We start from the raw sequence: 22,685 nt of genomic DNA, 5'->3' as shown, positions 1-22,685 counted from the left end.
AATGAAAATTATTTACATAATTAAGTTTTATGCAATATAAACCCTGATTTTGTTTTTTAAATTCTAATTAAGAAACTACCCAGTTTGACTACAGAGAGAGCTATAGGCTATATAGCCTGATTCCGGATAAGGAAAGTTGGCGGTGAGAAGAACTCTTTTACAGTGAAACAGGGAATTTTCTGAATTAATCAGTAAATCAATAATTTGTTAGCTTTTGACTTAAACTTGGCTTGTTTTGTGATTATTCAACAGATATAAATGGAAAAACAGAGCTATGGGGAGATTCATGACTGCGTGATCAAGCAGGTTAGTTTATTTTATCAGTTTATAATGAAATAATCAAAGTAGTTTATAGAGGATAAATAGTTGGATGCTAAGCTGCAGAGAATCAATCCTCAAAGAAGAAAAGACAAAGTTTACATTGGTTGTGGAGCTGGGTTTGGTGGTGACCGGCCAATGGCAGCTCTGAAGTTGCTTAAAAGAGTCAAAGAGCTGAATTATATTGTTCTTGAATGTTTAGCAGAACGTACCCTTGCTGAGCGGTACCAGGCTATGGTGTCTGGTGGTGATGGCTATGATTCTAATAGTATGTTAATCTTACTGTCAATTGTTTTGAGTTCTAACCTATATATTTCTTATTGTTGATTTTTCATTTTTCTCTAAAAGGTTTTTGTTGCTGTTAATTTTTCAGTTTCAGAATGGATGTCTTTGTTACTACCTTTGGCTGTGGAGAGGGGAACTTGTGTAATTACCAACATGGGTGCAAGTATGAATATTTGGAAGCAGAGATTCAAATCTTATAATATCTTCCAAATTTAACAAAATCTTTGCCTTGATATTCCAATTTATCTGTGATCTTTTCTTTTATTTTGACTGTATTATTTTATTCTTTTCTGGACAGTGGATCCGCTTGGTGCTCAAGAGAAGGTTTTAGAAATAGCCAGCAGCCTTGGGCTTTGTGTGTCTGTTGCTGTGGCTCATGAGGTCTTTGTTAATGAGTCAGGTATGCCTGGCCAGTTGGCTTATTCTAAAGTGTATGAGAAATTTGCTGGTGAGTTCAGATAACTGATGATGGTATGATCTTTATTTTAGAAAATATAGTCTTCATATAGATTGAGTGCAATGCAGAATTTTTTTTTGCTTCATTTTTTTTAGCACTAGCTGCATTCTCTGACTCCAAATTCAAAATATTTTCCAATATTCAGGCTCCGTATCATTGCCTGAGAAGCCGGTTAGCATGGAAGGTGTAAGAATCTGGTACTCCTTGCCTGTATAATTCATCAGTCTTCATATTTATATCTTCAATTGCTGTCTTGCTTCTTTATGGTTTTAGATTTCTTTTGCCTTTAGATTTTCATCCATGGACATGTGCAAAGGGATTCATGGTCACATTTTCATCAGCATGTGCATTTTGCCATCTTTTAGTCATGAAATTGGATAAGGAAAGCAAACTCTTGAACTCCGCTTTGTTTAATCTCTGAAGGGTATTAGCACATATCTAGGAGCAGCTCCAATAGTTGCATGTCTGGAGAGATACCAACCAAATGTTATAATTACTTCAAGGGTTGCTGATGCTGCACTATTCTTAGCACCAATGGTATGAAAACCTAACCTTTCTTTCATTACTCTGCTCTAGGTTTTTCCTTTTTGGAGTCTTGGTATAATTCTCTAGGTTTTCATGACTTTGCACATCAAATTAGTTTTACTTATCTGCCATTATGATTCTATTCATTATCATCATTATATTTGACAGCAAGAATTTTTTGGCTATGCTATGACCTTGCATTAAGGAATTTAATCAAAATGATCTCATTTATATGTGATAAGGTTTATGAACTGGGCTGGAATTGGGATGACTTGGAGCCATTAGCACAGGGATCTCTGGCTGGACACCTTCTAGAGTGTGGTTGTCAACTCACAGGGGGATACTTCATGCATCCAGGTGAGTTAGGAAAATAGGTCAATTAAAATGGAGAAATCCGATTTACTCAGTTTCAATGTGCTGCATTTTCTCCAATCTAGCGGACAAGTATCGGAACTTGTATTTCACACATCTCCTGGATCTATCACTGCCATATGCTGAAATTTCATTCAGTGGGAAAGTATGTGTCATGAAGGCAGAAGGTAGTGGTGGGGTTTTAAATTTCAGTACTTGTGCTGAACAACTACTTTATGAGGTTGGAGATCCAAGTTCTTATATTACACCTGATGTTGTAAGTCAAATTACATTTTTGGAAATGTAGCTGCCACTGCACTGAAAGGAAAAACTAAACAAAAATAGGCTTCTTGTAAATGCAGATAGTTGATTTTCGGGGTGTCTCATTCCAGCCGTTATCTAGCTCTAAAATTCTCTGTATTGGTGCAAAGCCTTCTGCTCATCCTGTACCTGATAAACTTTTGCAGTTGGTTCCAAAGGTAACCTACCATTCTGAGGGTAATGTTTTGCTTGTGGGAGATTTTTTTTTTTTTTTAGTTTCAGTTGTGTAGTAGATGGCTTATAGGTTCAATCTAGAAGGTTTGGAGTTTTTTACTTTTCAGATTCTTAGTGTCATGTGTTAACCTGATTATCCATTTTTCGTATGTACATGTTTTGGGGTCTGCTTGCCTGTGTGTGTTTGGGCGCAGGTGGCCTTGGGTTTGAAACAACACTTTTGGACGATTAATCTGATCTTACATAGTAATGCTTGAAATGATATAAAATTCCAAATGAGTATTATTTTGCCTTCTTTTCCTTTCTATTTTGCCTCAGTAAGATTCGTATTGTGGTAATCTTAAGTATTAATAACTTCCTAGCATTCTATATTGGAAGATATAACACAGCTCAGTGACCTTTCTTCAGTTGTCTAAACCATCATGCTTGACAACTTTGCTAAAGGCAAAGACTTGACAAATTGCTTCTGTTGACTAAGATAATATGATATGGCTGAGAATTGTTCTTTGCCTATGTGATTCCAGTATTTCACTGAAGTATGTCTTCACTCTTCACTATGTGGTTGAGGGAATTCCCTTGTTACTCCCAGTTGCATATTGAATTCCAGGAATTCCCTTGTGACAATTTTGATATGCTGCTTATGTTGACTATGATATGTGTGGTTTTAATGTCTTCTCAGATAGTTGCTAAGCCATCTAATTCGTCTTGTTTCCAGGAGTGTGGATGGAAAGGATGGGGTGAAATATCATATGGAGGATATGAATGTGTTAAACGTGCTAAAGCTGCTGAATTTCTTGTAAGGCTGCTGTAAAAAAACTGTTTGATGGTTTATCGTTACTTGAGTTGAGATGATATTCTTTGAAATTGATCCTTGTCTTTAAAAGTATTCAAAACACTCTGCTCATTTTTTCCACTGGACTTTTAATATCCCTTTTCTTTCTTCATAAATTAGGTTAAGTCATGGATGGAAGAGGCATTTCCCGGTGTCAGTTGTGGTGTTCTTTCTTATATAATTGGACTTGATAGCTTGAAAGCTACCAGCATTGATAACTATCCATTAACATGGATGGCTAACGAAGATATTCGTCTACGCATGGATGGACTATTTCAGGAGAAGAAACATGCAGCACAGCTTGCCAAAGAGTTTACTGCATTATATACAAATGGACCAGCCGGTGGTGGTGGTATCAGGTACATTTTCTAATTTTATGTCTATTGCATCTACTGTACATGTGTACGTCGAATTAAATGCCAATAGTGTATGTGTAAAGTTCTCTGGTTCTAATTTTTATTAACTGCACACTTTTAGTCTTGTTTGTTATGTATAATAATCTAGTCGCAGTATTCTGCACACATCTTCCGGTTGTTTATACATCAGAACTTTCTGTTGAAAGCAACTTTATCTTTGATGTGCGACTTTCTTCTATGGCTGAATGATATCTTTGTGTCTAACCTACAACTTTTTGTTCATTAATGCAGCACTGGGCTCAAAAAGGAGATTGTTCTTGAAAAGCAATTGGTACTCTCCCACTCCCCTCCTTCCATTTAAGTAATTCCTTAGTTCATGAAGTCAATTCTGTTGAACTTGAAACCGTAATGAAGCCAAGATCACATATTCGAACTATTGAATTCAATAGTTTTTGGATATGCTTTATTTATGATAATCTTTTGTATTATGCAAAGAACAGATACTCAACAATTTCTTCCCCTGACCTTTACTTGAATTTGTTCCTTCAAGTTTATATCCTATAATTGTTAAGTTTAAGATACATTTGTTATAATCTTATTGAATGTGTAGCACAATATATTTCTTAACAATCATCACTCTGTTTTCCACTTAGATTGGACGTGAACATATTTTCTGGCGGGTAGGGGCAAAGCGAACAAAAGTTGGCGAATCAAAATGTCAGAAACATGTCGTTGAAGATGTTATGAAGGCAAATGTTCTGCATGAACCCGCATTGCCACCATTTCCACAGGAATATATGCACAATTCTTGCCTAGATGGTTCAGTTGCAGAAATTGGCCTTTCTGCTGCTCCCTGTGGGCAAAAGATTCCACTTTATAGTATAGCCCACAGTAGGGCTGGAGACAAAGGAAATGACTTGAATTTCTCCATCATCCCACACTTCCCGCTGGATATTGAGAAGCTGAAGCTTATCATAACACCCGAGTGGGTAATGGGTGTAATCTCGGTCCTTTTGGATGCATCCCCAAAAGCCATTGATGATACAGAGAAACAGGTTGATGAACATGTCAAGGTGGAAATATATGAAGTCAAGGGAATCCATTCTTTAAATGTTGTGGTTCGAAACATTCTAGATGGTGGTGTCAATTGCTCTCGCAGGATTGATCGGCATGGAAAGACCATCTCGGATCTTATATTGTGTCAGCATGTGGTGTTAGCTCCATAATTTTCAGTGTTTAATTACAATTAAACCTTAAACCCCGGCAGGAACAATAAGCAGATATAGTTGTTTCAATTTAATGCCACGAATAAAAAGCTAATTTTATTATTAATTTAGTCATCAAAGTTCAATTTTTGGCGGTCTCTATTACATATTGATTCAAATTTTAATTGAAAATTAATTTGAATTTCAGTAAAATTTTATTATTAAAGAATTATTTGATAATTAAAAATAAATATTTTTAATAGATAAGAGTTTTTAATAAATAAAAATTCTTAGAGATCAAGTAATTGAACTTTATAAATATAAAGTAAGTATTAAACTTTTAAAATTATAAGAGATAATTATGAAATTTCTATATATAGGAGATAGGTTTGTAAGAACGTAAAAAAAAATTTGTTCGAAAAAACACTAGTTGCACGCGATAAAAGATATTTCATAAGTTATACATTAGAAAGTATAAAAATTATATTTTAAAGGTTAGAGATTAGTGTTTGTTTATGATGTTTTATACTTTTTATAATCTCTATATTTATAATGAATTTTCTTTCTCATCTTTTGATGTATATAATTAAACAAAATCACGTTAAATATTATCTCTTACATGTGATTTATTTCATATTAATCTCATTATTAAATTTGTTTCTACTTAAAAATCCCAACACTTGAATATAAAAAAATGAAATTTGTTTAATGTAGTGTGTATGCCAGTGATATCCAGGTTGCATATAAAAGTCTAGACAAAAACCTGGAAACAATTCAATGTATATATTATCACGCATGCAGTTTGTATCAATTACATAAACAAGCCAATCCAAAACAAAATGTGAACAATCAGACAAGAAATTAATTCAACTTTGATGAGAAGGTACGCCACCCAATCATGGTGGGAATTATAAGAAACAATGGCGCGTTAATTTTAAGATTTCTCTTCGGATTGGTCATTATCAGCCGCAGCTTCCAGATCAGCTTGATTTTCAGCAAGTTCGGAAGATGCAGAGGAGTTATTTCTCTTGTGTGAAGCAGCCTCGAGAACATGGTCGTAGTTTCCTTTCTCCATGAAGAGCTGAGCAAAATGATGCTTGCAGTAGAGGACCCCATCCAGAGCAGCATAAGAAGAGTGTGTCAGAGGACAGCCTCCATGAGCGCACCTGAAGCATGACTTGTGGAAACATTCCCCTTCCATGTTAACCTGTCCTCAACAAGGTGAAACAATATCAGTAGAAAAACACTGACAAATTGAAAAGATGAAAATCAATACCGTACAATTTACGAACCTTCTCCAAAGGATACACAGTCTTCTCGCAAGCGGCACACTTGTCTTGGGTTCCACAGAACAAGGATGAAAGTTTGCTGGGAGTCCTAGACTGTAGCATATTACAGAAAACTGGTGTCATAATAATCAATTGGAAAGATAAAAGGTTATCTTGACACTCGACAGAAATATTGTGACTGAAATCTCTGTCTCTAGTTTTCCTTTCTTTCCCTGTTGAATGAAATTTAACGGTAGTTTTGCTTTGGCTAGAAGTAGTATTCATTTTTTTTTTTTGTGTGTGTGTGTGGGGGGGGGGGGGGGGGGGGCTCGGGATGGAAATGCTATATTAATCTAATCAAAATGCAAAACATATAAAATCAAGGAAGAAATACCAGGTCATTTTGCTTCTCAGACTTTGCTGCAAAAGTGATCATCAACGAAAAATAATGTTGTTAGCCTTAGCCATATAGAGGCTGAAAATGAGGGGGGTGAGGGGAGGGAATTAAAAGAACAAAAAAATGGGGATACCAGATGTGTCTTACCTGCTTGGAAATTCTTACTGAAATTGCCAGATTCCTTGAATAGTTGCTCGAAATGAGGCTTGCAGTACAGGACTCCATCCATGGAAGAGTAGGTGCTCATCTGTAAAGTACACAATTAACATGTTCAACTTGTTAACACATTTTTTCAACAAATGATTTACACCAACCTGAAATTTAGAACAGAAAAGAAAAGTTTAATGTAAAAAATGACATACCACAAGGTTTCCCTTACAATGGGTGCATTTGAAGCAGGTTTTATGGTAAGGCACTCCTTCAAGAGACAACATATCCACCACATGGACAGTCTTATCACATGCCTTGCACTTGTCCAAAGTTCCAGTGAATGACATTGTTTTGCTTAATTTCTTTGAACTCGGAAACTCTTTGAAGATGTTATTAGTATGCAAACACAACAGATCCGGGGAACAAGGAACTGTTGGACAAGAAAGCAGCTTGCCCCCGTTGTCGGTTACCTCTGACAAATGAAAGCAGATCAAATTCCTTGCCCTGTTTTATAAAAACAAAAAACTGATATTTATCAGATTATAACGGACTTCTTCTGCCTTTTCTTGCAATTGGATAAATTTGATTGTTTCGGGCTGGTGATTGGCAGACACGTGATTGGAGATCCCGTATTATGTGGATGGAATGAATCCCATTGAACTGGAGAGAAACCAGGCTTGTGCTTTTGACCTCTTCAAGGGGAGAGCCAACTATTTTTGCTAATTGGAGTTGGTTGCTGGTATTGGTGGTGGGCATGCTTTGCTTATCTCATATTAATAATGAACCAAGATTGAAATCAAATCAAAGATTATCGAAATTCCAAAGAATCTGAACCAGCCAATGGGTTCAAAATCACTAGCACGAATATTTGTCAGGATTTTGTGCCATTCAATTGAAATAAAGTACTCGTAAAAGTATAACACAACAAACTCCAATCCAATTTTGAAAAGAGATTAATGACATGCAATGAAGAAGTCGAGAGAAACAATTAGTTATGTAATTTTCCCTTAAAATTACGGTAGTTATATATTATTATGTAAATTGACGAGTAAGATTTATAAAAAGAAAAAAATTATATAAGTACATTACACAAGTTTTTTTATTAACAATTTACTTAAAATGATTTATATGAAACAAAAAAAAAAAGTTATATCGGCGGAGTGTAGACTTGTTCGTGGTTGTGTTGCCTATTAGGCTCATATAGTCTCAGTTAAAAATTTTTAAATCCAAGATTGGTGCGACACGACCTGTTAAATCAGTGTCTTATAAAATAGTTAAAATATTAAATATAAAAATATTTTTAATAATTTAATAATAATTTTAAATTAAAAATATCAATTTTACTTATATCTAATAAAATTTTAATTTTTTATCCAAATGAAAATAAAAATATGTATTATATTGTAGATATAGAAATAGAGATGTGTATGATTTTAAATTTTTATCAAGTATAAATTTTTTTCTTTTTTTTTTTGAAAAATAATTGAGATGAATGAATTTCTTATTATAAAACAAAAATTTCTCACCCTTTTTTTTTTAATATAAATTTTACTGATAAGTAATAATAATAATATAAGTTATTTTGATATGCACAATAATTTTAAGTTTGTTGTAAACTTTATAATTTTTTTAAATAAAATTAATCAATTCAAATTTTAATTTGGTTTATACAGGGATACAAAAGAGTAATATATTTTTACAAAAGAGAAAGTTTTAGAGTTCAAATAAAATGATTTTGTTGATTTATTTGTTAATTTAATTGATATATATATCATTAAATTAATATCATGTATCATAATAAAATATAAGACAATCCTTATATCAATCTATTTGTTTTCATATACTCGACAACTCATCCTGTACCTTACATATATTTATATATATTTAATAAATAAATTTTTTATTAAAGAATATAAATTATTATTTTATATTAATTAAAATTAATATATTTTATTAAAAAATATATGTTAATAAAAATTATTTAAATATATAAAATAAAAATAAAAATTATTAAAAAATAAAATTTTATTTTTTTGAAAAATTAAAGATATTAGAATTATTCATATTTATTAAATATTTTTATTGATAAAAATAAAAATAAATAAAAATATTTTTTGAATATAAAGACAAAAATATGTATAATATAAAAATAAAAAAATAAAGATAAAAATGGCTCAATTCTACTTATACCTTACCCGACATCCATATTTTAAATAAAATTCAATAATTAAATTAAATTTAACTTTAAACAAATATTTAAAATGTGAATCAAACTCAATCTATTTTAAATTGTATTATGAATAAATCTAACTCAACTAGATGAATATATAATTATTAAAAACCCATAAAAATGAACGTGGAACTCCGTAACTATAATCGGCCAAACACACTCCTATAATTATATGGAGGCAACCGATAGAGGGCAAGAGTCTTGATTGGCTAAACAAATTGGGCGAATGAATAGATTTGTTCGAATCAAATTAGGCTTAATTAATCTTGAAAATATTTTGCTCAAAGCTTGATGTGGTATGTTGGGGCCAATAAGCTTAGTTGTTTTTAAAAAATTAATATTTAAATATTTTTAAATGTATTATAAACTTTAAATTAAAATAAAATTATTTTTATTATTTTAAAATATTTCGGATCAAGTCCGGTCCAAACTTAATCTCTTGTTCCGGCTCATTTTAATCGGACGGACCAATCAAATCAGACGGATAACTATAACCCGATCCAGATCAACGATTGGAGCAGACCCCGCCGGGCGACGCTACCCCGCCCTACTGCCGTTCGAATGCGCCCATGAAACAAAATCAGAAGCTCCACGCGTCTCAAACGTTATGACACTAACAGGAATAATACCGAAGGGCAAACATCGAGCCAGCCATAGAATCTCAATTCTACAAAAATAAGGGTCATTTTAGTAAATTCAAATGCTGAAAATGTTTATCCACCAATCACCTAATTTCCCCGTGTAATTTTCCCCTTCTCTTTCGTAGTTCCCAAACAGAAAAGAAAAAAAAAAACCCGAGAGAAATTTTAAATTTATAATTCTAACCTCGCAAAAAACTTAGAGGGGAACAAATGAAATAGAAAGCAAAAATAATAAAGGCCACGTTGATTTGTTTATCAGTTGTCATCTTCTGCTATTTAGTATTAACTTTTTCCTCCCAAACTCCGCCTCTCTCCAACATTTCTTCCCTTGTTTGATCGGTCAGTTCACTCTCTATTCACTTTTATTTATCGATTTTTGTACAAAAATACGTATGTATTTAAGTAGCTATTTCTACGTATATGTTTTCGCATGAGTATAAATTATTTTCCGATTTGCTGTTCTAGGGCTTCTAGTGTGGATTCATTAATACTTTTTTTGTTTCGTTAGCTCCTTTGATAAAAGGTCAATGAGAGTGCTTGAAATGCATTGCCAAGAATAAATATCGGTGTGGCGGAGAGAGATGGATTTTACTTGTAGTTTTAAGCATCCCACTATATTTCATGTTGATAAAGGTACTAGTTATCGGATACTGGATCCATTATGTCCTCGGTTTAGACGTAGAAATATCAGTTACGATGTTTTTGATCCCAAGTTTGGATCGAAAACTCGGTCTCTAAAGAAAATTAGGAAAAGTATGGCGTACAGTGGTTGTTTGAGTTCAAATTTGGTTTTCAGAGGGAAATTTGATAGTCATTTATGCTGTAAGTATTCGAGTACATCATTGTTTTGTGGTTTACATGATGTGTTGAAAGTAAGAGGAGTTAGGTCGCGTTGTCAAGGTAATGATTCTTTGGTGTATGCTGATGGGAATGGTCGGAATGTGGAATTTGCAGAGAGTAGTGATGAGAGCTCGAGTGTCATTGTATCAAATGGTTTGGGAGAAGAAGAGAGAAATGTAAGTGGTGAAGTGGAAATACCTACTGTGGATGAGTTGAGGGAATTGTTGCACAAGGCAATGAAGGAGTTGGAAGTGGCACGTCTTAACAGTATGATGTTTGAGGATAAGGCTCAGAAAATATCAGAAGCTGCTATAGCCTCGAAGGACGAAGCAACTAATGCTTGGAATGATGTTAATATCATGCTTAATATGATTCAAGATATTGTGAACGAAGAGTGTGTTGCTAAAGAGGCTGTTCCAAAAGCAACAATGGCACTATCTTTAGCTGAGGCAAGGCTTCAGGTGGCAGTGGACTCATTTGAACCTCTGAAAGAGGGAAATGATTCCCCAGAAAGTTCTGGGGAGAGTGATGTGGAATTCGATGTTAGGGGGGATAATGGAGTGCTATTGGCTGCAAAAGATGAGATTAGAGAGTGTCAGGAGAAGTTGGCAAATTGTGAAGCAGAGTTAAGGCACTTGCAGAGTAAAAAGGAGGAGCTGCAGAAAGAAGTAGATAGATTGAATGAGGTTGCTGAGAAAGCACAGATGGATGCCTTGAAAGCTGAGGAAGATGTGGCAAACATCATGCTTCTAGCAGAGCAAGCTGTTGCTTTTGAATTGGAGGCTACACAGCATGTGAATGATGCAGAGATAGCCCTACAAAGAGCCGAAAAGTCTCTTTCTAATTTGACTGTTGACACTGCTGAAGCCGCCCAGGGGCAGGTTTTGGGTGAAGAGATCGTTGTCGAGGAGGAGATTATCAATCAAAGGGGTTCTAGTGATCTTGTTGTTGAAAGAGAAAGGGATGCTCTGATTAATGGTGATACAGTTGTTGCTGAGCCTACATCAGACATCTTATCTGATAAAGCAAGAAAAAGTTCTGAAGATCTCAAACGATATGATGATTTGATTGATCGTGAGAATGGAATATTGGGTTTAGATTCCCCGAAAGAAGCTGAAATTGAACCAGAGAAGTCAAAAAATGTTCAACCAAAGAAGCCTGAAACTCAAAAGGATCTGACAAGGGAGAGTTCAGCCTCTAATATCCCAAAGTCGTCATTGAGTAAATCTTCCCGTTTCTTTTCTGCATCATTCTTTTCCTTCTCTGTTGATGGGACAGAATTCACACCAGCATCAGTTGCTCAGGGTCTTTTGGAGTCGGCAAGGAAACAAATTCCTAAGCTGGTTGTTGGAGTACTGCTCTTTGGAGCTGGGTATGTTTTGAACGTTACTACCTTGTTTCATTAACTAATTTGATTATACCACTGTTCTTTAAATTACTGTATATGTCTTTGCTGAACATTGTTGATTTCCTGCTTCATGACTCAAATGCTATATTAGATTAACTTTAGTTTCTCATGGAAGCTGTAGAAACAACATGTGTTTCCTTTGGAATGCAATGTTCATTTCTTCTTCTATTAGTAGTTTAGATCTAGAAAATTCGCTGCTTGACTATGATCCAAACAATGAATCAAATCTTCAGAAAAGGGCTATTCTATTGAGTTTGTGTTTTTATCAGTTTGTTGCTAGTTTTAAGATTTCAAGCTTGCAAAAAATGATTGCCTGCCTTTGATCACAGGGTTGTCTTCTATGCTAATCGGGCAGAGAGGAGTGCTCAGCTGCTGCAGCAGCCAGATGTTATCACCACTGGTATAGAAGAAGTTTCCTCAAATGCAAAGCCTCTAGTCCGACAAATACAGAAATTTCCTAAAAGACTCAAAAAGTTGGTTGCAATGCTTCCTCATCAAGAGGTATGTGGTCCTGCACCATTTATTAATTTCCCCTTTGATTCTTTTGATCTTAATCCTACTGTGCATAGCAGCTTTTCAGCAGCTCATTTCAAAATGTTTGAATTTCCCAGATGAATGAGGAGGAGGCTTCCCTCTTTGATGTGTTGTGGTTACTACTTGCAAGTGTAATTTTTGTGCCTATATTTCAGAAAATTCCTGGAGGTGACTAAATTCCTTCATCCTTTAGTTCAAATTTGAGTGTGTTGCATTGCGATGACATTCTTAAAAAATGCATGATCATTCTTTTTGAGAAGACGTTCGGAGCACATGCTTGAACCCTCTGTTTACTTTTTATGATTTTCCTCATAGTTGGAGTACACTAAATTTTGTTTTGTTGTTTCCTGCTCCCTGTCATTATTTGCTATTTTTCTTTTTTCCTCCTGGAATTTTGTATAAACTGATTATTGTCTTCTATCTGCTCCAACTTTTAGGCAGTCCTGTTCTTGGATATTTGGCTGCTGGTATCTTGATTGGACCTTATGGTCTGTCCATAATCCGTCATGTGCATGGAACTAAAGCAATTGCTGAATTTGGAGTTGTTTTCTTGCTATTCAATATTGGCCTTGAGGTAGAGATATTATTTATATCCATATTTCCAGCTTTACATTGAACCTCCACCATTATGAGAAGATATTAAACCTGTACCCTCATTTTGCTTTTGCAGCTATCTGTTGAAAGGTTAAGTTCCATGAAGAAATATGTTTTTGGATTAGGCTCTGCCCAGGTGATTGAGAAAATAAATTTTCTATCATTACCAATTGTGTTTTTAATAAGTTCTTTTAACTTATACTTTTACGTAATACAGGTCTTGGTGACAGCAGTTGCAGTTGGCCTGGTTACTCATTTTGTTGCTGGGCAGGCTGGTCCAGCTGCAATAGTGATTGGGAATGGCCTGGCATTATCCTCAACTGCTGTTGTCCTGCAGGTGATTAACATAGGCGGATTTTGCTTCAGATTTCATTAATTGTAACATTGTATTACCACTACTCACGTAATATATGAAGAAAGGCAAAAAAGTTAGTGAGACAAACTTCCTAGAGCAAAAGATTCGAATGTTCTTCTTGTTGAATATGTTATACATATCTGTTTTCCTCTTATATTCCTCTGCAGCATCAAAAAGTCTATGAAAATTAGAAGATAATTTGGATTCTTGCCTTGTTTTTACAAATCCACCTAATAGGTTTGATATGGTATGACTGTGACCTGATTGCATCAGACTTTATCATTTGTTTTTATTTGTATATTTTTGTTCTTTTACAATAGTATACCTACCACCGAAGATAATGAAACCTAGTGGCTCCATTAGATGGACATATCATTGATATTGTCTTCATGTGCAGGTATTACAGGAGCGAGGTGAGAGTACTTCGCGCCATGGACGTGCTACATTTTCTGTCTTACTTTTTCAGGTATCCTCTGATCTTGAGAACGGGATTGGCTTCAGGATGCCTTTTGTCATGAATTGAATTTTGCAGCCAGGGTTAACATTACTCCATGCAGTTATTATTATTTTTTAATCTTCTTTCCCTCTCTTCACGTTTTAAACTGGCATCTTTACCCTTGAAGTAAGCAAAAGGTGAAATTAGATATCTGCTCAATATGATATGGTAATAAGCTATGCACTTAAGCCATCTAGCTCCCATGGTGTTTATGATGCTTATGAATGATTAAATAAACTAGTAATTAGGACAAATACAATACCTACTTGATGTGTTTGGAATCCTCCCTTGTCATTCTTTCAAGTTTTACTTGAACATTAAGTTAATTTTGATGATTGTGGTTGCAAGCCTTTCTATTGATTGTTATCTATTCATTCCAGGATTTGGCGGTTGTTGTTTTGCTTATACTCATACCTCTTATCTCACCAAATTCATCGAAAGGAGGGGTAAGGTTTTTTAAATTCTAATAATCCATTGTTGCTTTTTCTAGTTGTTCTTTGTTTGAAGGTTCTGACTTTGCCTTGCTCTGATGGTATGCCATTGATACTTGCATAAAAAACTGTAAAGGTTACTTGGGGCTTAGATTTTGATGAATGGTTTTCCTAAGCTTTTATTGATAAAGGGCTGTTGGTTCCTTCATCTCCTTGGGGCTTTTTAATTGCTGTTTTTTTTTTTTTTCTTTACAGCATACTCCACCAATTTGCTTCAAGGGAACATGTCTTTCCCCAAAACCTTGGCTTTTGTTATTTGATATTTGCCTCCATAAAATGGTTCTAATGAACTTCTAAGAAAGTAGTTTGGAAAAATATTTGCAGGTGGAAATATTTAGGGAACAAACATAAAGAATTTTGATGGCTAAGGAAAGTTAAGAATAACTGAAATTTGCCCCTTGTCTGGTTTATATGACTGCTGTATTCCTGTTATGTTGCTGATACTGCTTCTGCATCTTATAATGGCACTTTGGATAATGTAATTTTCCCGGTTTTCAGGTTGGTTTTAGAGCCATTGCAGAAGCCCTTGGACTGGCTGCTGTTAAGGCAGCAGTTGCCATCACTGCAATTATTGCCGGTGGACGGTTGGTAAGTTTTACATTTAAGGCATTCATAAATTATGACCTCATATTTGCTCGATAATTTGTGAATGTGTTACTGCGATTTTTGTCTTAATTTATCCTTTAATATTGGCTGACGAGAAACTGAAAACTATCTATTAAGAGTATTCAAATGTAACCTGGTTGGATGTATGTGGTCATTGAAGTGTAGGTAAGTGATGATTTCTGAAAGGTTTGATATAAATATAATGATGTATCTGATAGACTGATACTATTGACTCATAGAAGCATTTGACCCATAATTTTCTGAACTTTTACTTAAGACTGCCAATACTTGTGCGTGACTCTGAAAGTAAGTACAGTGCATTAGAAACACAACATCTACTAGTTCTTATATACCTTTTGTTCTTTCTTGCAGTTACTTCGACCAATTTATAAGCAAATAGCAGAAAATCAAAATGCTGAAATATTTTCTGCCAATACCCTCCTTGTTATTCTAGGGACAAGTCTCCTAACTGCTAGGGTATGAAAATTTTACATGTTCTTGATTTTTTTTTCTTTTGTAGTAGTGATCGTACATTAGATCCTTCTTTTTCTTTTACTCTTCTTGTTGAACAGGCTGGACTTTCCATGGCATTGGGAGCATTTCTAGCTGGTTTGCTTCTTGCAGAGACTGAATTCTCTTTGCAGGTTGAATCAGATATTGCTCCATACCGTGGCCTCTTATTGGGTCTCTTCTTTATGACGGTTAGTTTTTTTTTTTTGGTGGCATCTTCGTAATATGTAGATGACTAGATCTTTGTTTCATTGAATTGCATTCTTGTGTCAGTTGTGAAACCTACCTGGTCTCATCTTTATGAAGGCCATAAGGTCATCTTTGGTAGTTAAAAACGTTAGGAGGATAAATTTTATTTTTTATGCCATTTAGTGTAAAATATATAGAACAGTCATATCACCAAGATTCGTTACTGTCGGGTTAGAGGATGATTTTATCCCGTAGGTGGAAGGGGGACAAAAGTTGGGAGAGGTGGTTGGATAGTCTTCATATCATTTATTACTCTACTGAGTTTGGGATAACACTTGCTTAATTGGCTTGTATTTGGTTTTAGGTTATTGGTACTGCCATATATTTATGATCAAGAATATGCAACCGATGAGAATTGTTTACTGAGTTTTCAGGTTGGCATGTCCATTGACCCAAAACTTCTTGTTTCAAATTTTCCTGTCATTGCGGGGGCGTTGGGGCTCTTAATTGGTGGCAAGACTATATTGGTGGCATTTGTTGGTAGATTTTTTGGTATTTCAATCATATCTGCCATAAGGGTTGGTCTTCTTCTAGCTCCAGGTGGAGAATTTGCATTTGTGGCTTTTGGTGAAGCTGTTAATCAGGTTTCTGTTCCTTTTAACTAACATCATTTGGTAATAAGATTATCATATTCGCATCTAACAGTTTATCCTGCATTTGCTAAATTTTTAGTAAATCTCTTGGGCTATCGGATTTTACTTTTTATTTTCTTCAGTGTTAGGGTGGTTTGAGATTAAAAAAAATTGATCACATATTTGTTCCATTATAATTTGTGATATTCATTAGTTGTGTCGCATATTTAGGTAAATGGCCACATTTTGTTACTAAATCAACAGGGATCCTTGTTCTTTTAATAATGATTACTAATCCAACTTCCTAGTGTTAATAATGGAATGTTTTGTCGTGTATGCAAGTATTAATGGTGTTGTTGGCAGGGTATAATGTCTTCTCAGTTATCCTCATTGTTGTTCCTTGTGGTGGGGATCTCAATGGCCCTCACACCATGGCTTGCTGCCGGAGGCCAGTTAATTGCCTCTCGTTTTGAGCTGCACGATGTTCGAAGTTTATTGCCCGTTGAGAGTGAGGTAATGTGTCTAACTTACAAATCCGTTGGGGTTGTGAGTTTTATTTTTTCTACCTCAGCAGTTTGTAAATAACTAAAGTAGGCCTTTCCATGGTTCTCTGAACTCCATGTTCTCTGAACTCCATGATTTGTTGCATTATGAGGTAGCTAGACAAGGATAGCTCAATGCATATGAGTGATATATGGATCCCCAAGAAGATTAGAAAGAAAGCTTTATTGTTTTTGCAATAAAAGTTATTTCAAGCGATTGTGATCAGTTCTAAAGTTCATTTAATGTGTATGTTATCCAATATTGGAGGGAATATAAAGAATCTGTATGCAGTACTGCTCTTTTCAATACATTAAAGCATATACTGTTCTTTTCAATACATTAAAGCATATGATATCTGATGCAGTGGGGTCGCTGATAATTACTCACCAATCTTTTCTATGACTTGGTTTTATTTCCAGACTGATGATTTGCAAGATCACATTATCATTTGTGGATTTGGACGTGTTGGACAGGTGTTTATATATTTGCACCCTTTAATTTGAGAAATTAGTCTAAAAATGCTAATCTGATGAACTGCTGTCAAATTAGTTAATAATGAACACATGTATAACAATGGCATTTTTTCTCTTTTTCATCTGGATGATCTCAGATCATAGCTCAGCTTCTTTCAGAACGCCTAATTCCATTTGTTGCTCTTGATGTGAGGAGGTAACTTGAAAATTTATATGAAGGAATTATTTGCTTTTTTTTTTTAATATAAAGTCAAATGATCATCAATCACAATGGTTATGATTTTGCAAACATTTGACTCCATCTTAAGCTGGGGTATAGACCCTTGTCTATGCCAATTTAATTCCTCCAAAGATACTTGCTCCTGACTCACTCATGAGTTTGTTTTGATGATCTATTTTATGCAATGTGTTGATATAGGGCTACATGTCCACTTACAGTATATGTGTATATGCATGATTATAGTAGGCTTCTGGGTGTGGAACCTGGGGTCTTACTCCTTGAAATGTTTTTCTAGAGAAGAAAAGAAAAAATAGGTGGCAGATACTTGCCCACACTCCAGATGTCATGTGCCATGTAAACAACACCAGACTGTTATACTTTTATAAGTAAGGGTAGCTCTATTCCCTTGCACGTTTTTTCTTCTTCAATGCAAATGAGTCACTTGCCTACTCCTATGTAATTGACATTCTTGTCAGGAGAAGCTAAGACATTCGTGGAAATAGGTTGACTTATTTTGGAAATGGCCATAGAGTGGTTGTACTTTTATAATCTGTACCAGTGAATCATTGTAAGGTACTAAAAGTTCTGCTCTTTCAGTGATAGGGTGGCAATAGGGCGTGCACTGGACCTTCCTGTTTTTTTTGGAGATGCTGGTAGTCGAGAGGTAAAGCAAAATTAGTTTGAAATAAGTGAACTTGTAGATCAATATTTGATATTCTTTATACTGGGTGAATAGGTCCTTCATAAAGTTGGTGCTGAAAGAGCTTGTGCTGCAGCAATAACGTTGGATACTCCTGGTGCCAATTATAGAACTGTATGGGCTCTGAGCAAGTATTTTCCTAATGTGAAGACTTTTGTCCGTGCTCATGATGTTGATCATGGCCTTAATTTGGAAAAAGCTGGGGCTACGGCTGTAGTATTCTGATTCCTTTTTCTAAAATTTCCTCCTGTTAGTTTTTTTCTTCTTGTGTTTCCTTATATTCTCTTCCTGCTTGGTGAGTGTAGGTTGTGCCAGAGTCCTTGGAACCAAGTCTACAGTTGGCAGCCGCTGTTCTTGCACAGGTATGATGGATGATTGTGTTGGAATCCTAAGCAGCTTGTTTCCCTTATGCTTTCCTTGGCAATAGAGATGATGATTTGGAAAGGCAACTCTTTCGTTGGCCACTTACTAACATGATTTAAGGCTGGAGAGTTTAATTTGTTATTCCTATTATAAACTGTGCAGGTGTCATCTTCATCTCTTAATCTGATGCTTCGGCCGTTGTTCTGTTATTCAGTCATATTGATATCTTAAAACATCTAAGCCTTTCCCTTTTACCGTTTCTTTATGTAGGCTAAACTACCCACATCCGAGATTGCAACAACAATCAATGAATTTAGGTCCCGCCATCTTGCGGAGCTAACAGAGGTACTTCCCACTCCATACTTCTGGTACCAAAATATTTGAAACCACCGCTATTTAACATTGAACTAGATAGCCTTTGTTTCTCTGTTGCATTCGCACCTGACGTCTCAAATATATTTATCATAATTGGTATGTGTTTTCACAGCTATGCCAAGCTAGCGGAAGTTCTCTGGGCTATGGATTTTCTCGAGTCACAAGTAAATCCAAAACTCAACGGACAGATTCTTCAGATGAAAACCACGTTACCGAGGGAACTTTGGCAATATGAAAGATTCCTGGTGTTAACCAAGTAAATGGTTAAAAAAAAAAAGGAAAAAAAAGGAACCGTATAGAAGAACTACATGCTGCATGGTTGTACGTTGTACAGAAATAGAACAAAAAGGGGAGAAACAAAGGCAATAGCGGACTTTCACTGATAACAAATTTTTAAGCGCTGCATAAATATCTGATAAACCTTTCTTAATTGTTTGTCAAAGTGGAAATCACTATATTGTTGAATCTGTTATGAAATTTTGGGACATCAATACCACAAATTCATAATTCTCATGAGAGGATATTTGTTCTTGCGTACCTTAATTATTTTTGGAAAATTTTCCATGTATCAATCAAGGCGCTGGAAATCACGTCTCAATGTGGCTGCAGCACCGAAGGTTTGAATGGGGTAATGGGTGGTGTTAAGCATTAACCACGCCAGAGAGCTTTAACATCAAGAAAAGACTTGAGGAATAGGTCTGTTCAAGGCTGGCCCATCGAATATATGCTCTGCCTTAAACGATCTAAGATTCGTCCGTCCATGGTAAAAGCTTTTTATTGGCCTCGCTACTTCTAACCGGAAAAAGAAAAGATTCTCGGATTTAAAAATATCGTCTCGAAACGCACCGTTCGCAGCCTGACTCAGCAGGAGATAATATGTAATTTGATTATTCGTATAAAAAATAAAAAATTTATATACCCGTGCTATGGTTTATATAAAAATCATTAATATAAAAATAAAATATCTATTTTTTTATTTTATTAAATTTATTTATAATTTTTATTAAAGTTTAAATTACGTTATTTTTGTAATTTTTATTAGTATCATTTTTCATATCTCTCGTCCCGTCGTATTTGAAATTTTCAGATACAAAAGAAGAGCCAACTTCAAGACTTAAATTTTTTTGAGAAAAGAAAAAATGTAATTTTGCGAAGCCCCTAAACACACGTAAAGCGAACCGAGTAGCGCCATACGGCCACTGCTCTAAATTAGACTCCAGCAAAGCAAAGTGAAAAACCGAGAAGTAGCTTTCTATTCGTTCTTTATTAAAACCTAAGTCCGACACAACGTTTAGATTACTGCATCGCCGTTTCAGGACTCATAAATGTAATATGGCGTCCATGATATTCACTGATCCTTCGTCCTCCGTCACTGCCCGCCTTCTCCCCTTTACCCGTCTCAGCAACTCCGTCGTTTCACTTCGCCGGTTTGTGGGTCCACTCCATGTTGGTCCACTCCTTACCTTTCCTCGAACCCTCTCCCTCCAGTCTCCTCCTTGTTCTTCCCGGTTCATCATTGGTATTGAAACTTTTTTTTTTTTAAGTTTTCAATTTCTTTTATTGTAAATTTAAAAGGGTGTTTATTTTCTTTGTTCTTTTACGGTATTTTCCGTCACTCGAGCATTTAGTCAAACAATTGGAGTGCTCTAAGGGATTTTAATATTTAATTACTTTAATTTCGTATATAATATAATAGATAATTAAGACAATTTTTTATTTGTTCTTGTACAGCTGCAATGGCTACTGAGCCATCTGCTAAGGTGATTGATGGGAAATCGGTGGCAAGGCAAATAAGAGAAGAAATAAGTGCTCAAGTATCAAAAATGAAGGACGCAATTGGAGTTGTGCCTGGGTTAGCAGTTATTCTAGTTGGGGATAGGAAGGATTCTGCCACTTATGTGCGGAACAAGAAAAAAGCTTGTGAATCTGTAGGGATTAATTCTTTTGAAGTACATTTACCTGATGATGCTTCTGAGCAAGAAGTTCTCAAGTTTATCTCTGACTTCAACCATGATCCTTCAGTTCATGGCATCCTTGTGCAATTGCCTCTACCTTCTGTATGATTCTAATCTACCCATAAAAAATCTTACATTTTTCTCCCCTTCATGTGAATCACACAACATATGATGGTCTAGAGAAATTAATCAGCTTTATTTCAATCTTCATTATGTATTATATCTTGCTTTCAAATAGCTAGTGCAGTATTTTTAGCTCATGTATAATGTTGCTGCCAATCTGAGTTTTGCTACAATATTTCTACATGGTTAAAACCCATTCAAAGAATTTAATCTTTGTAGGGACTTTCAAATGAACTGAATGTGTAAAGCCAAATTCTGTCTGTTGATAAGAGAGGGGTTTGGGGGTTTGACTGAGAAGACTATGATGATATATGTCCTGCTTTTTAGCACTGATAAAATCTGCCTTATTTTGTTTGCGGCTTAATCTTTTTTTCATTATTTATTAAAAACCTTTACAATAGAACTTCTGCTAGATTCTGAAGTTTACATATTTTGCTGTCCCTTTCTGGCTTTGTCTTGCATGTGATACATGACATGACTCTTAATAGTGTTTCATTGGATTCCTACCAGCATATGAATGAGCAGAACATTTTAAATGCTGTCATGATTGAGAAAGATGTGGATGGCTTCCACCCATTGAATATTGGTCGTCTCGCCATGCGAGGTAGAGAACCCTTGTTTGTTCCATGTACTCCTAAAGGATGCATAGAACTATTGCATAGATATGGTTTTGATATTAAAGGAAAGAGGGCTGTTGTCATTGGCCGGAGCAATATTGTTGGAATGCCAGCTGCTTTGTTACTGCAAGTAATTGCTTTTCTCCAAATAATTTGTATTACCTCAGGAAATATAATTTTACATTTCTTTTTCACCCTCTAACAATGTCTTGATCATGTTGGCAGAGGGAAGACGCTACTGTAAGTATTGTCCATTCTAGAACTAAAAATCCTGAGGAAATCACAAGACAAGCAGATATCATAGTATCTGCTGTGGGGCAACCAAATATGGTGAGAGGTAGCTGGATAAAGCCTGGTGCTGTTATTATCGATGTTGGAATAAATCCCGTTGAGGTAAGTGGACTTTTTCCTTCTTTTCTTTCTTTTGTTTGTTTTCCATCAACATTTTTCCTTACTTGTTCTCTTGTAACTTGGTTAGTGAGACTTTAGAGTAGGTGACCTTTCCTCCAGTTAGCTGACAAGTTTTATATGTATTCATGTGAAAGGATGCAAGTAGTCCCCGAGGATACCGGTTAGTTGGAGATGTTTGTTACGAGGAGGCCTGCAAGATTGCTGCAGCTGTTACTCCTGTTCCTGGGGGAGTAGGTCCTATGACTATAGCAATGCTTCTCTCTAACACGCTCAGTTCAGCAAAGAGGACATACAACTTAAAGTGAGAATTTTAAAGATGTCCAAGGGTATTTTTCTGGTGAGAAGAATCCATTTTACACAAGTTGCACTTGTGGCAACTGACTCTTCTATGTTGCGAGGTAGAGCCTCCTTTTTGCTTCTCAATTACGGTGCTATAGATACTCCATTAGTCCTTTACAAATAAGAAACTTCTGTTTTGCCATAAGTTTATACATTATTCAGAGTGTAGAGTTGAGGTGAGGTTCAGAGAATTAGGATCATAATGTTCATACGAAGCTGATTCTTGAGTAGCAATGTTGAATAGATTTGTTGCGCCAAAACCTTACCTCCAAACATTTAGGCTACCATTGGATGATATTTTGAGATTTTACTGTGGGCCTACAAACCTCGTGAGCTCATTTGGTCTGTTTTTCTTCATATGTTTCCTTGAGTTTACTTTTCTTTTTCTGGTTTTTTTTTTT

General features: G+C 35.3%; 4 protein-coding genes across 13 annotated transcripts; 3 read left to right on the top strand and 1 right to left on the bottom strand.

Annotated features, from left to right (window-relative positions):
* LOC111304704 (propionyl-CoA carboxylase) lies at window positions 1-4,951 on the top strand. Of its 5 annotated transcripts, none has more exons than XM_022901536.2 (14): window positions 1-142; window positions 253-306; window positions 385-586; window positions 692-766; window positions 902-1,051; window positions 1,206-1,246; window positions 1,484-1,597; window positions 1,828-1,942; window positions 2,023-2,213; window positions 2,299-2,415; window positions 3,147-3,227; window positions 3,384-3,622; window positions 3,911-3,950; window positions 4,273-4,951. In XM_022901536.2, exons 2-14 carry the CDS (start codon window positions 259-261, stop codon window positions 4,843-4,845), a joined length of 1,986 nt encoding a protein of 661 aa, XP_022757271.2. In that variant the 5' UTR covers window positions 1-142; window positions 253-258; the 3' UTR covers window positions 4,846-4,951. The 5 variants fall into 5 exon arrangements, with proteins under 5 accessions (XP_022757271.2, XP_022757276.2, XP_089606747.1 ...); XM_022901541.2 differs by having other exon boundaries at window positions 128-142; window positions 524-586; XM_089750621.1 differs by lacking the exon at window positions 1-142 and having other exon boundaries at window positions 149-306; window positions 902-1,003.
* Window positions 4,952-5,589: 638 nt separating this feature from the next.
* Window positions 5,590-7,110, bottom strand: PLIM2B (GATA type zinc finger transcription factor family protein). The gene is made up of 5 exons (XM_022903806.2): window positions 6,852-7,110; window positions 6,637-6,736; window positions 6,487-6,512; window positions 6,117-6,206; window positions 5,590-6,031 (listed from the first exon to the last, which is right to left on the bottom strand). The coding sequence occupies exons 1-5, from the start codon at window positions 6,984-6,986 to the stop codon at window positions 5,759-5,761; spliced, it is 624 nt and encodes a 207-aa protein (XP_022759541.2). The 5' UTR covers window positions 6,987-7,110; the 3' UTR covers window positions 5,590-5,758.
* Window positions 7,111-9,771: 2,661 nt separating this feature from the next.
* On the top strand, window positions 9,772-19,355 carry KEA2 (K+ efflux antiporter 2). Of its 6 annotated transcripts, none has more exons than XR_016331169.1 (21): window positions 9,772-9,849; window positions 10,019-11,722; window positions 12,088-12,259; window positions 12,370-12,460; window positions 12,730-12,866; window positions 12,963-13,022; window positions 13,104-13,223; window positions 13,639-13,707; window positions 14,118-14,183; window positions 14,727-14,816; window positions 15,207-15,311; window positions 15,407-15,535; window positions 15,968-16,177; window positions 16,529-16,678; window positions 17,128-17,181; window positions 17,319-17,377; window positions 17,999-18,065; window positions 18,138-18,314; window positions 18,407-18,626; window positions 18,735-18,809; window positions 18,952-19,355. XR_016331169.1 is itself a non-coding variant. In XM_022901531.2 (21 exons), the coding sequence occupies exons 2-21, from the start codon at window positions 10,092-10,094 to the stop codon at window positions 19,072-19,074; spliced, it is 3,642 nt and encodes a 1,213-aa protein (XP_022757266.2). In that variant the 5' UTR covers window positions 9,772-9,849; window positions 10,019-10,091; the 3' UTR covers window positions 19,075-19,355. The 6 variants fall into 6 exon arrangements, 2 of the variants coding, with proteins under 2 accessions (XP_022757266.2, XP_022757264.2); XM_022901531.2 differs by having other exon boundaries at window positions 18,407-18,463; XM_022901529.2 differs by having other exon boundaries at window positions 9,976-11,722; window positions 18,407-18,463.
* A 551-nt stretch (window positions 19,356-19,906) lies between these two features.
* Window positions 19,907-22,643, top strand: EMB3127 (Amino acid dehydrogenase family protein). Its single transcript, XM_022901527.2, has 5 exons — window positions 19,907-20,358; window positions 20,571-20,896; window positions 21,428-21,664; window positions 21,760-21,927; window positions 22,080-22,643. Exons 1-5 carry the CDS (start codon window positions 20,172-20,174, stop codon window positions 22,248-22,250), a joined length of 1,089 nt encoding a protein of 362 aa, XP_022757262.2. The 5' UTR covers window positions 19,907-20,171; the 3' UTR covers window positions 22,251-22,643.
* Window positions 22,644-22,685: the final 42 nt, after the last annotated feature.

This window comes from Durio zibethinus, chromosome 21, assembly GCF_047325235.1.
Source record: "Durio zibethinus cultivar Kanyao isolate XHJ-2024 chromosome 21, ASM4732523v1, whole genome shotgun sequence".
In the NCBI taxonomy this organism is placed as follows: domain Eukaryota; kingdom Viridiplantae; phylum Streptophyta; class Magnoliopsida; order Malvales; family Malvaceae; genus Durio; species Durio zibethinus.
This window is presented reverse-complemented; position numbering and strand designations above follow the sequence as displayed.